Source organism: Phycodurus eques, chromosome 5 (assembly GCF_024500275.1).
Source record: "Phycodurus eques isolate BA_2022a chromosome 5, UOR_Pequ_1.1, whole genome shotgun sequence".
Taxonomy (NCBI): Eukaryota; Metazoa; Chordata; class Actinopteri; order Syngnathiformes; family Syngnathidae; genus Phycodurus; species Phycodurus eques.
Genome location: NC_084529.1, coordinates 27,634,906 through 27,646,879, shown reverse-complemented (window position 1 = coordinate 27,646,879; position 11,974 = coordinate 27,634,906). Strand labels below are relative to the sequence as shown.

At 41.4% G+C, this 11,974-nt stretch overlaps 3 protein-coding genes and 8 non-coding genes across 12 annotated transcripts in view; 10 read left to right on the top strand and 1 right to left on the bottom strand.

Annotated features, from left to right (window-relative positions):
- Positions 1 to 88: 88 nt before the first annotated feature.
- On the top strand, positions 89 to 7,000 carry LOC133402355 (large ribosomal subunit protein uL4A). Its single transcript, XM_061675941.1, has 10 exons — positions 89 to 196; positions 775 to 946; positions 2,322 to 2,428; positions 2,635 to 2,773; positions 3,011 to 3,135; positions 3,348 to 3,477; positions 6,100 to 6,256; positions 6,432 to 6,515; positions 6,684 to 6,804; positions 6,879 to 7,000. The coding sequence occupies exons 1-10, from the start codon at positions 194 to 196 to the stop codon at positions 6,948 to 6,950; spliced, it is 1,110 nt and encodes a 369-aa protein (XP_061531925.1). The 5' UTR covers positions 89 to 193; the 3' UTR covers positions 6,951 to 7,000.
- Positions 2,477 to 2,575, top strand: LOC133403419 (small nucleolar RNA SNORD16). The gene has a single exon (XR_009768683.1). It is a non-coding gene; the product is annotated as a small nucleolar RNA SNORD16 (small nucleolar RNA).
- Positions 2,843 to 2,943, top strand: LOC133403420 (small nucleolar RNA SNORD16). Its single transcript, XR_009768684.1, has one exon. It is a non-coding gene; the product is annotated as a small nucleolar RNA SNORD16 (small nucleolar RNA).
- On the top strand, positions 6,549 to 6,616 carry LOC133403417 (small nucleolar RNA SNORD18). Its single transcript, XR_009768682.1, has one exon. It is a non-coding gene; the product is annotated as a small nucleolar RNA SNORD18 (small nucleolar RNA).
- The window catches only part of map2k1 (mitogen-activated protein kinase kinase 1), a 14,760-nt gene continuing 9,504 nt past the window's right edge, over positions 6,719 to 11,974 (bottom strand). Inside the window, exons 7-11 of the mRNA XM_061675940.1 lie at positions 11,765 to 11,969; positions 11,631 to 11,695; positions 11,499 to 11,560; positions 11,362 to 11,407; positions 6,719 to 11,283 (exon numbers count right to left, since the gene is read on the bottom strand). Coding sequence (XP_061531924.1) covers positions 11,170 to 11,283; positions 11,362 to 11,407; positions 11,499 to 11,560; positions 11,631 to 11,695; positions 11,765 to 11,969 — 492 coding nt within the window. The 3' untranslated portion in view covers positions 6,719 to 11,169. The remainder of the gene's footprint in view (positions 11,284 to 11,361; positions 11,408 to 11,498; positions 11,561 to 11,630; positions 11,696 to 11,764; positions 11,970 to 11,974) is intronic.
- LOC133402356 (large ribosomal subunit protein uL4A-like) lies at positions 7,050 to 9,694 on the top strand. Of its 2 annotated transcripts, none has more exons than XM_061675942.1 (5): positions 7,050 to 7,287; positions 7,362 to 7,491; positions 7,785 to 7,868; positions 8,037 to 8,157; positions 8,232 to 8,353. In XM_061675942.1, the coding sequence occupies exons 3-5, from the start codon at positions 7,792 to 7,794 to the stop codon at positions 8,301 to 8,303; spliced, it is 270 nt and encodes an 89-aa protein (XP_061531926.1). In that variant the 5' UTR covers positions 7,050 to 7,287; positions 7,362 to 7,491; positions 7,785 to 7,791; the 3' UTR covers positions 8,304 to 8,353. The 2 variants fall into 2 exon arrangements, with proteins under 2 accessions (XP_061531926.1, XP_061531927.1); XM_061675943.1 differs by lacking the exons at positions 7,050 to 7,287; positions 7,362 to 7,491; positions 7,785 to 7,868 and adding exons at positions 9,136 to 9,219; positions 9,388 to 9,508; positions 9,583 to 9,694 and having other exon boundaries at positions 8,232 to 8,842.
- LOC133403414 (small nucleolar RNA SNORD18) lies at positions 7,531 to 7,602 on the top strand. Its single transcript, XR_009768679.1, has one exon. It is a non-coding gene; the product is annotated as a small nucleolar RNA SNORD18 (small nucleolar RNA).
- Positions 7,902 to 7,969, top strand: LOC133403416 (small nucleolar RNA SNORD18). The gene has a single exon (XR_009768681.1). It is a non-coding gene; the product is annotated as a small nucleolar RNA SNORD18 (small nucleolar RNA).
- On the top strand, positions 8,882 to 8,953 carry LOC133403413 (small nucleolar RNA SNORD18). Its single transcript, XR_009768678.1, has one exon. It is a non-coding gene; the product is annotated as a small nucleolar RNA SNORD18 (small nucleolar RNA).
- LOC133403415 (small nucleolar RNA SNORD18) lies at positions 9,253 to 9,320 on the top strand. The gene has a single exon (XR_009768680.1). It is a non-coding gene; the product is annotated as a small nucleolar RNA SNORD18 (small nucleolar RNA).
- LOC133403412 (small nucleolar RNA SNORD18) lies at positions 10,217 to 10,288 on the top strand. The gene has a single exon (XR_009768677.1). It is a non-coding gene; the product is annotated as a small nucleolar RNA SNORD18 (small nucleolar RNA).

Sequence of the window (11,974 nt, the reverse complement as noted above, 5' to 3'; positions counted from 1 at the left end):
GTAGTATTAAATATAAAACATGTATTTTGCGGTTGTTAAATTGCCTTTGTCAATATAAGGCTTTTGGCGGAAGTGGTGTTCTTTTCGGCGGAGGCATAAACCTTTGAGGGCGGAGAACACGCTTCCTTTTTTTCTCTGGCCGACATAACGTGAGGAGCGTGGTTCTCGGCGAGCCGAAGCGGAAATAACGATTATGGTGAGAAACAACTGTAATTTTGTTTTTGTAACGTAAATGTCGTGTTTTTGTTAGAACTGTATCTTCGCGAGGGATTATTTTCACCTATAATGAAAGTTTGGAGCGGCACTACTCCCGGCCAGAGCAACTCGTACGAGGGAGCCATTTTGAACTAGTACTGCCAGGCTCCTTGTGACACGTGTGTCGGCTTTTTCCGTAGCTCTTCTACGGCAGCCAAATACTATTTTGCAATAAACTCCAGACAAGCTAATTGCTCCTCTTGTTTGTCTAGTTTTTTTTATTTTGCATGTATTCGTCATAAAGTCTTAAATTAAATACCATGCAGGTTATAGCGCTACTTTGGCTGACTAGTGTGAGCGAGCGAACAGGCCCTGTTCGTCTTGCTTTCCAGAAATTCACACCGTGAGCGAAACTAAGTAAAAGATAACTGACATATTGTTGTTTATTAAATTTTAAGTAGGTTGATTTATGTAGACTCAAATTGCATTAATTTGATGCCAATTACAGCTGCATAATGACTCCGTGTACTCATAATATCCAATAGATGCCGAAGGTAAATAATGATTTTTACTTTGTAGGCCTGTGCCCGACCCCTCATCTCGGTTTATTCCGAAAAAGGAGACTCCTCAGGCAAGAATATTGTCCTGCCTGCAGTGTTCAGGGCTCCCATTCGCCCTGATGTTGTGAATTTTGTGCATACCAACATGCGCAAGAACAGTCGCCAGCCCTATGCAGTCAGCGCACTGGCAGGTGAGTGCAATAAACATACATGCCAATCAGTCGTCTTTCGGCGTAAACATACATGCAAATCAGTCGTCTTTCGGCGTATTAACGCTAGATAGGCCAGCCCGGCTGATCGTCGTGCCAGTGTGGCGGCCATGTTGGGAAGGTCGTCGTTACCATTAAGACTAACAAAAACAACAGCTTTCATGTATTGTAGTATTTGCCTGGCACTGTCTGCCCAAATGTGAACATTTCAGCTCACTTATAACTTGAGAAAACACCATGCAGTAAATTGCAGATGTTTTGTCATTGTAACTGTGCATACACAAATGCCCACACACAGCAACATCAGAATTAGCGTTTTACTTTGTGTGTGTGTGTGTATGCTATGGTTAAAAATGAGAAGTTACTCACTGTTTACTCAGTACTTGGGTAATTATTTCACCGTGTACATTTTACTCAAGGAATTTTTTGGGAGGACTACTTTTTACTTGACTTGTAATTGTCACATTGACAATTACTTGTCACATTGACAATTAACAGTATTCTTACTTGAGTACAATATTTTGGCTATCGTACATCCGCTATTGCTACTCTTGCATTTAAGCAACATTTTTACTCATCAGATCAGCCAGTGTCGTATTTGTTGCACTGGTCTTTTCTATTTTCGCGTTGAGGTGCTGCGGTTCGTGGCCTTGGTTGTGGTCCCAGTGGAACAGCGGAGCACACATAACATCGGCGACAAGAAGTAGGAAACGTACCTACATTTATAAAATTAGTTTACGGATGTTAAATGTATTAAGATGTTAGGGATTATGTCACAAGAAAGAGTGAACTAACTTCAAATTTAGCAATGGCCAATAAAAACAGCAAAATATTGTATTTAATTTTTTCCTGGTGGATGCATTTGGGATTAGCCTTTCAAGTTGTCAATTGTGTAACAGACTGATTTTAGTCAATTATTTTCCAGAATGAGAGTGCTTAAAGAGGAGGGTGCTATTCATGTGGCACAGCTTGAACCAGGCATCCGATGCAGTTGGAGATAAGCCTGGCTCATGTTGGAGGCCAAAACAAAAAAGCAAAGAAATGAGGCAAATTAAATTTTAATCTTAAATTTGTACATCAACATGTACTTGAGCGGTGTAAATGTTTTTCTGCATGAAGAAATGTTGTTTATTTTGCCTTATTGTACTCTTCATTCTTCCAGATTGCTTAATTTATGTCAAAATCATAAACATTCTCTGCGGGAGCCTGGGACCCCCCCAAATTTTTTTTTTTTTTGGGGGGGGGGGCACCTTTTTCACATCTTTGGTGTTTGCTTGTCTGAATAAACTGCGTTCGGTACTGATATATAAAGTTCTTATACCATGATGTCAGTTATGCAGTGACTTCTTTATTTTAGGCCACCAGACCAGTGCTGAGTCCTGGGGTACAGGAAGGGCTGTGGCCCGTATCCCTCGTGTGAGGGGTGGTGGTACTCACCGTTCTGGCCAGGGTGCCTTTGGAAACGTATCCTTTTTCAGTTAAACTGTGCAACTGCGCGGTAATTGTCAAACTTGCACTGATGGTGTAATTTGCGTCCGACACTGCGTCCAGTGACAGAATGCCTGCTGTCAAATACTGGCTCAGTTGACTGACGAACATTGTTTCTGAGCATGTAAGTATATTTAAGTATTGTGTCAGTGTTTGCTTAATGACCTTGATTTTGCTAAAAGATGTGTCGTGGAGGGCGCATGTTTGCCCCCACCAAGACCTGGCGTCGTTGGCACCGCAGGATCAACACGACCCAGAAGCGTTATGCCCTCTGCTCTGCTCTGGCTGCTACTGCCATCCCTGCGCTTGTCATGTCCAAGGGTGAGCACAGCCTTAAATTGATTACAATCCCAAACTGATGGTTTAATTCTACTACCTAATACTACCACTTGCCATGATGGTGTAATTTGCGTCTGACCCTGTGAACAGTTGACAGTTGCCTGCTGTCTCAAATCTGTCACAGGGTGGTGATGTGCGTTTAAATCTGAGCATTGTTCAACGAAAGTCTTTTATAGTTGTGGTGTTGTCTGCCAAATGTTGACATGATGTCCTCTACAGGACACCGTGTTGAGGAAATCCCAGAAGTCCCTTTGGTGGTTGAAGACAAAGTCGAGGGCTACAAGAAAACCAAGGAGGCAGTGCTCCTGCTGAAGAAGCTGAAAGCCTGGAATGACATAAAGAAGGTAGTGTCCAGTTCCAAGAATTTGATTGAATTGTATTCTATGTATTATATATATTGCTATTCTTTTAAGCACTATATTGTCACTTGACTGACTGAAACAGTGCACAATGGATGTGGGTAATTTAATAGTGGCATATAGCATTTGTTTGATTAAGCCAAACGTATGCAAACGTTTTAGTCCTTTGCCTAACATTGTGAACCTCCAATTATCAGGTCTACGCCTCTCAGCGCATGCGTGCCGGAAAGGGTAAGATGAGGAATCGACGACGCATTCAACGCAGAGGGCCTTGTATCATCTATAACCAAGATGCTGGTGTCACCAAGGCTTTCAGAAATATTCCTGGTAAGTATTCATGGTTTCATGTTTCAGGTTGGGGTGGTGTAGTCAATAGTACTATTCCTCAAAGTGTCACGAACGGCTTGAGACTGGACCCAAGAGCAGGTGGTGGCTGAGAGGTAGTGATGAACAGTTTATTGAAAAGGGAAATGGGAAAAAGATGCCCCGGCGGGTTGTTGATGCAGCGAATGCGTGGCAGGTAGTGAAGAGGGCTGGCTTGGCGGCGAGGTGGCAGAAATCCACTTGGCGAGGGAAACGGAGAAAACACTAGAGGACAAGGAAAAGCACGGAGCTCAGAATGATGACAAGGAATTGCGTAGCTTACTTGGTGACTGTGGAACTGTTGTACCGCTGGAAAAGCTGCAATACTCCGGATCAGGATTTCCAGTATCAGGCAGGCTTTGATGCAGGTGGTAACGAGGGCTGATTTGTGAAAGGTGCGCGGCCAAGGAAGGTGCTGGAAAGAGGAAGGGCGGAGGGGAGAGAGAGAGAGGAGGAGCACCAAAGCACCACCCAGGCTCCAACAGTAGTACTGCAGGGCAGCTCATGACACAAAGGCTACTAAAAAATATAATTTTGTAATCTCTTTAATTATCCCTTGAGTTAATAGAAATGTCCCGATAAAAAAATTTTGCACCAGAGTCTGAGTCACTTGATTTTTACTATGTGCCAATATAGAGTCTGGCCTTTACACTATCAGGATTTTTGGGGCCGATCAAGCTTAAAAAAAAAAAAAAAAAAAAAACAATCGCCGATCACAAGATGGAGCAATGTGTCTATTTAAATAACCTGTTCATTTACTGTATATACTTGTATACTTAATTGCCCAAAATTATTTACAATAAATAATGTATCTTCATCTATTTATGCCATTGAGGCATAGTGACAGAGAGAACAAATTAATGGTCTTCAATTAGATGGCAGGAAGTAGATGCAGTAATTAATGTATCCGCTTTTTGTGACATTTTTGTTTGTTGGTGTACTGTGAGATTTTTAAATTGTAAAATATGTTCCTTGGCTCCATAAAGGTTGGAATTCACTGCTCTAGTCAGGTCATGTTTTCTAATCAGTCAAGTCCATCCAGCATTACAACACGACAGAAATAATAATAACTTACTGTTATTAAATTACTTTATTGTTCTGTATTTTCCGACCATAAGGCGCACTTAAAAGTCTTAAATTTTCTCCAAAATGGACGGGGCGTCTTATAATGTGGCGCGCTTCGTGTGTGCAAAGAGTTCCAAAATCTGTAAATGTTGTTGCTTGACTGACTGGGAGCATTTCCTGCCGACACGCTGCTTATATCGAGGAAAGGCAGATGTGACTGAGGACAGCATGCGGACATTAAAGGGGGAAGGGTGCGCGTGAAAGAGGACTCTAAAGGCACGCCCCCATTAGGAATATAGTGCCGGTATGTGCATTGTGCAAAACATCGGTTTGGCTAAGTACCCCCGAAAATGGCACCTACGGAGAGAGACTCTTACGAAGCAGAGTTTAAACTGCAAGCTATCAGTTACGCGGAGGAACATGACTAAAATTAAGAGAAGAAAGAACGAAAGAGACTAAGATTAGCCGCTACCGAAGTGATGGAAAAGCCAAAGTATGGAGAAAGGGTCTGCTTTTGATTCAGAACACAAGCTGATCTGTGAAGCATGGTGGAGGTAATGTCATGGCTTGGGCTTGCATGGCTGCTTCTGGAGCGGACTCACTAGTCTTTGATGATGTAACTTGTGATGGTAGCAGCAGAATGAATTATGAAGTCCACAAAAGCATTTGTCTGTCAATTTACAGAAAAATGTATCCAAACTAATCGGGAGAAGCTTCATTATGCAACAAGACAATGACCCAAAACACACTGCCAACACAACAAAACACTTCATCAGGGGGAAAAAGTGGAAGGTCATAGACTGGTCAAGTCAATCACCGGACCTTAACCCAGGAGAGCATGCATTTTACCACCTGAAGAGGAGACTGAAGGGAGAATCCCCCAGAAACAAGAACTGAAAGAGGCTACAGTAAAGGCCTGAAAAAGCTTTTGAAATGAAGGAAGCAACTGTCTGAAGTCAATGGGTCGCAGGCTGATGCAGTTATTGCAAGTGTAAGGGTTATGCCACCAAATATTAAATGTTATTCACTTTGTTAATTTGTCTTTTCTAATACTTCTGCTTGCTTGAAAAGTAGGTGGCTTCAAACAAAAGGTGGTCTGTCCTGAGTAGTTTAACACATGTAGATGTGCCGGTAAATACCATGAAATAAAAGCTGGAATTCTGAACTTTTTTCTTATGTTACTCTTTTGATCTGTAACCCAGATGTCTTCAGAATACAACAAAAACAAAGGGATTGACCTTGCCGTTCTAATACTTTGGGAGGTGTGTGTGTGTAACATATATTCATGCAGCATAGTCCAAATATGTGGCCAAATGTATTTGTGCCTCAGGAGTATTGTAACTTCACGTCCTTTGAAAACTAATTTATTTTTTTGTTGTTGTTTTTTTTCTTACCCAATGCCATCAGCTGAAAATTTGTGATTAAGCCTTGAGTCATAATCACATGATCAGATAGGGACAACTCTAGTTATTAAACTAGATTTTGTGGTGCTGGTTGTATGAAGTTGGACTTGTTTTGCAGGCATCACTCTCCAGAATGTGAACAAGCTGAACCTTCTGAGACTGGCCCCCGGCGGTCATGTTGGTCGCTTCTGCATCTGGACTGAGAGCGCTTTCCGCAAGCTGGATGAGTTGTACGGCACCTGGCGTAAACCTTCCTCCCTCAAGATTGACTACAAGTGAGTTCCTTGTCCAACAGTATGGTCGCTCTACTTACTGTGATGAGCTTTCCTACTTCAGTCCGTTTTTGACACTTGTGATATGAATAAAATTATGTCTCTATTGAATACCACAACATTGATTTAACTTTATATTGTAAATTGAGCAAATTAAGTAGTAGTCATTCCATTTCAGCTTGCCAATGCACAAGATGACCAACACAGACCTGAGTAGGATTCTGAAGAGCGAGGAGATCCAGAAAGCACTTCGTGCACCCAGGCAAGTGAACATTTGTAATTTGCTCTGATGTTGAAGCCATGATGATACTCCTACTTCAGGTCCGTGTTTCTGAATCCTGATAAGTTGGAAGTCCTGAGCCAATGCCCTGACTCAGGCACTCAAATTTAAAAGTATTGGCATGCATCATTGTTTGCCTTCTCCTTGCAGGAAGAAGATCAAGCGCAGAGTCCTGAAGAAGAATCCTCTGAAGAACATGAGGATAATGTTCAAACTGAACCCATATGCCAAGACTGCCAGACGTCAGGCAATTCTCAAGCATGATCCCAAAGTAAGAAACTAGCAACCACTCTTGTAGCATGAACCTTGTATTCTTATCTGACTGAAATTGTTTGGTTCCAACAGATCAAGGCTAAGATGCTGAAACCCAAGAAGAAGCCTGGAAAGAAGGGAGCACCCAAGAAAATCAAGGCTTAACTTTTTACCTGACTGGAGTTAACTGAACAATAAATAAGTTTTGGATCAAATTAAGAGTTCGACCTGTCCTTAACATTTTTATTCTATAATTTGCTTTTCACATACTGCAGAAAGCATTGTGTTCTGTGGTTAAAGAACTCAAGGTGAAAATGCACTAACAGTGCTGTATTTCCAAATTCACTTAACTGTACAATTTGTTTAAAACTACTTTTCCTGCCAACTCCCTAATACGTTGTGTAACTGTCAGAGCTTTTTAAAACATGGTTTACAGTGCTTGGGTGTAATATTTCACCAAAACGATATTGTCTGGTCTCGGAAGGAAACAGCTGAGATGAAGGTAAGAACAGGTAATGGCACTTTTAACCTTTGCGAACAGTTTTTATTTGAAAATTCCTTATGGAATCTCTGCAGAAAGAACTGAACCTTCTGAGAATGCCTCCCAGTGGTCATGTTGGATTCTCCTACACATGGTCTGGGTCCTTCCTGCAAGCGGATGAGATGTACAGCACCCAGTGTAATCTGCCTGCCTCAAGGCTGACTAGTAAGTTTATAGACTTGCCACTATCAGAAGTGTCAACTATTTCTGTGATGAGCTTTCTTACTTCATGGTCCGTGTTTTTGACGCCTGTGATAAGAATGAAGTTCTGAGTCTTGAAAACCACAAGTGAGTTCCTTGTGGAACAGCATGGTCGGTGTACTTACTGTAATGAGCTTTCCTACTTTGGTCTTTTTTTGACACTTGTGATATGAATGAAATTCTAAGTATTGAATACCACATTGATTTAACTTTATATTGTAAATGGAGCAAATTAAGTAGTAGACATTCCATTTCAGCTTGCCGATGCATAAGATGACCAACACAGACCTGAGCAGGATTCTGAAGAGCGAGGAGATCCAGAAAGCACTTCGTGCACCCAGGCAAGTGAACATTTGTAATTTACTCTGGTTTTGAAGCCATGATGATACTCCTACTTCAGGTCCGTGTTTCTGAATCCTGATAAGTTGGAAGTCCTGAGCCAATGCCCTGACTCAGGCACTCAAATTTAAAAGTATTGGCATGCATCATTGTTTGCCTTCTCCTTGCAGGAAGAAGATCAAGCGCAGAGTCCTGAAGAAGAATCCTCTGAAGAACATGAGGATAATGTTCAAACTGAACCCATATGCCAAGACTGCCAGACGTCACGCAATTCTCAAGCATGATCCCAAAGTAAGAAACTAGCAACCACTCTTGTAGCATGAACCTTGTATTCTTATCTGACTGAAATTGTTTGGTTCCGACAGATCAAGGCTAAGATGCTGAAACCCAAGAAGAAGCCTGGAAAGAAGGGAGCACCCAAGAAAATCAAGGCTTAACTTTTTACCTGACTGGAGTTAACTGAACAATAAATAAGTTTTGGATCAAATTAAGAGTTCGACCTGTCCTTAACATTTTTATTCTATAATTTGCTTTTCACATACTGCAGAAAGCATTGTGTTCTGTGGTTAAAGAACTCAAGGTGAAAATGCACTAACAGTGCTGTATTTCCAAATTCACTTAACTGTGCAATTTGTTTAAAACTACTTTTCCTGCCAACTCCCTAATACGTTGTAACTGTCAGAGCTTTTTAAAACATGGTTTACAGTGCTTAGGTGTAATATTTCACCAAAACGATATAGTCTGGTCTCGGAAGGAAACAGCTGAGATGGAGGTAAGAACAGGTAATGGCACTTTTAATCTTTGCGAACAGTTTTTATTTGAAAATTCCTTATGGAATCTCTGCAGAAAGAACTGAACCTTCTGAGAATGCCTCCCAGTGGTCATGTTGGATTCTCCTACACATGGTCTGGGTCCTTCCTGCAAGCGGATGAGATGTACAGCACCCAGTGTAATCTGCCTGCCTCAAGGCTGACTAGTAAGTTTATAGACTTGCCACTATCAGAAGTGTCAACTATTTCTGTGATGAGCTTTCTTACTTCATGGTCCGTGTTTTTGACGCCTGTGATAAGAATGAAGTTCTGAGTCTTGAAAACCACAAGTGAGTTCCTTGTGGAACAGCATGGTCGGTGTACTTACTGTAATGAGCTTTCCTACTTTGGTCTGTTTTTGACACTTGTGATATGAATGAAATTCTAAGTATTGAATACCACATTGATTTAACTTTATATTGTAAATGGAGCAAATTAAGTAGTAGACATTCCATTTCAGCTTGCCGATGCATAAGATGACCAACACAGACCTGAGCAGGATTCTGAAGAGCGAGGAGATCCAGAAAGCACTTCGTGCACCCAGGCAAGTGAACATTTGTAATTTACTCTGGTTTTGAAGCCATGATGATACTCCTACTTCAGGTCCGTGTTTCTGAATCCTGATAAGTTGGAAGTCCTGAGCCAATGCCCTAACTCAGGCACTCAAATTTAAAGGTACTGGCATGCGTCATTGTTTGCTTTCTCCTTGCAGGAAGATGATCAACCGCAGAGTCCTGAAGAAGAATCCTCTGAAGAACATGAGGATAATGTTCAAACTGAACCCATATGCCAAGACTGCCAGACGTCACGCAATTCTCAAGCATGATCCCAAGGTAAGAAACTAGCAACCACTCTTGTAGCATGAACCTTGTATTCTTATCTGACTGAAATTGTTTGGTTCCAACAGATCAAGGCTAAGATGCTGAAACCCAAGAAGAACCCTGGAAAGAAGGGAGCACCCAAGAACATCAAGGCTTAAATTTTTACATGTTTGGAGTTCACTGAACAATAAATAAGTTTGGATCAAATCAAGAGTTCGACCTGTCCTTAACATTTTTATTCCAGAATGTGCTTTTCACGTACTGTAGAAAGCATTGTATTCTGTGGTTAAGGAACTCAAGGTGGAAATGCACTAGCACTGCAGTATTCCCAAATTCACTTCATTATACAATTTGTTTAAAACTACTTTTCCTGCCACGTCCGTAAAACGTTATAACACATGGTTTACAGCACTGATGTATAATCTTTCAGCGAAACAATCTATTCTGATCTCGGAAGGAAACAGTTGAGATGAAGGTAAGAACAGGTAATGGAACTTAACATTTTTGAAAAAAAATTATATACTCATGTAAACTTCTTCTGGAATCTGCAGGAAGAACTGAACCTTCTGAGAATGCCTCCCGGTGGTCATGTTGGATTCTCCTACACATGGTCTGGGTGCTTCCTGCAAGCGGATGAGCTGTACAGCACCTGGTGTAATCTGACTGCCTCAAGGCTGACTAGTGAGTTTATAGATTGACCACTGTAAGAACTGTCAACTATTTCTGTGATGAGCTTTCTTACTTCATGGTCCGTGTTTTTGACACCTGTGATAAGAATGAAGTTCTGAGTCTATGCGAAAACCACAGCATTCATTCGTGGTACAGAAAAGTAATAATCTAATATCCCTTCAATTTCAGCCGACCAATGCACATAATGATCAACACAGACCTGAGTAGAATACTAAAGAGCGAGCTCCATATAGAACTTTCTGCACCCAGGTAAGTTGAACTTTTTTTTGTTTTTCCATCATGATACCAAGTTGCAAGTCCTGAGCAATGCCCAGATTACAGGCCACAGTAACTCACAAGTCATTTTAGTAAATTTAATTAATGCCTCTCATTTTAACCAACCAGGGCCTGAGATGATAAACCTAAGCATGATTCTCAATGGCAAGGTGCTCCGGGAAACACCACTTTGTACAACAAAGTACGTACAGTACTGCTTTCAGTTTTCCTAACTTGTATCTTTGCAAACTGATGATACTCCCACTTCTGGTCTGTGTTTCTGAATCCTGACAAGATGAAAGTCCTGAGCAATGCATCATTACTAGCTAGCACGTAAATTAGAATGTCACCAAGTGCTGTTGTGATCTTACAGCAAGAACTATTGAAATCTTGGAAGCCTGGGACGAAGCACCTGTTAAAACAGAGGCATCTAAAGATGGGCTTCAAGGAAGGCAAAGGAGTCATGTTCACAGTTTAATTCACCAAACATTTCACGATACTGCCGGGCTTAAAGCACAGTTAATATGGTGTTATTCTTTAGAAAAAGATGGCTTTTCTAGCAGGCTTGCATTGCAGCCCAAATTAGTTTAACCTTTGTAATTTCACTTGGCATGTAGGTTTGAAATTTAAATATAACATTTAATTGTACTTTTTGGCCTATCTTATACAAATTGTAGAAACCCTGTTAGAGGATTAAAGGGCACAGGTTTGACAATAGCTGGTGGAAGTCATATTGCTGAACCATGAGTGGGTGTCCCAGGCTGGTTGAGTCCAATGGTGGTACACAACCAGCCAGCAAAATCAACTTGCTCTGCTTCTGACTGTCTGATAAAGGGGTGCACCTGTTGGGAAGATGAAATGTTTCATGAGTTGAAGGTTTAAAAGTGCAACATGGTGACAAGGTGTGTGTAAACACAAACCATTAACTGTTTCAGGTCTGCCCTTTCTGCTGGGTTCTTTATCAAGCTGAAATGGAGATTAAACAAGTGATTATTTGAAATATTAGTGGTTTCAGATATTTTTCTTCCCCCCCCCCCCCCCAGACCTTTCACCTTACCATTTATTCACAAAATCTTGAAATTCTGAACTGAATAACATCCCAGGCAGCTTTGGTGGAGGCTATCGTGAGTCAAATACTGTTAGTGAAGCAGTTACCATTTCAAGCTGGTAAAATTGTGTGAACCCTCACCTCATTGACTATGTAGTCAAGTAACTCAAAGATGGCCATTGGAGGCCTACTGTCTGATCCATATGCTACAAGTACAAAACAAATGCATAGTTATGTTGGGAAAAGCGTATTCAAAGGCTGGAACTTAGACTTACAGCTGCCAAGTCTCCCAGGAGGTCCAGCCTTTGGTGAGGACTCTGCAGAGTTTCCACCTCCCACTTGAGTCCCAAAAATGTGTTCCAGCTCTTTTGTGTTAGGTGGTGGGATAGGGAAACGTCCAATGGCCATTTCAACTAGGGACAGACCCATACTCCAAATGTCTGACTGGACTGAGTAATGGGTGCCTTGTAAACGCTCTGGCTATG

Bases quoted from the DNA above. Each gene is read 5' to 3' on its own strand.
- LOC133402355 (XM_061675941.1), top strand. The intron at 2,429-2,634 runs GTATCCTTTTTC...TTTTGCTAAAAG, and splicing joins GCCAGGGTGCCTTTGGAAAC to ATGTGTCGTGGAGGGCGCAT. The intron at 6,805-6,878 runs GTAAGAAACTAG...TGGTTCCAACAG, and splicing joins TTCTCAAGCATGATCCCAAA to ATCAAGGCTAAGATGCTGAA.
- LOC133402356 (XM_061675943.1), top strand. From the start codon at position 9,143: ATGCATAAGATGACCAACACAGACCTGAGCAGGATTCTGAAGAGCGAG. The intron at 9,220-9,387 runs GCAAGTGAACAT...TTCTCCTTGCAG, and splicing joins AAAGCACTTCGTGCACCCAG to GAAGATGATCAACCGCAGAG. The intron at 9,509-9,582 runs GTAAGAAACTAG...TGGTTCCAACAG, and splicing joins TTCTCAAGCATGATCCCAAG to ATCAAGGCTAAGATGCTGAA.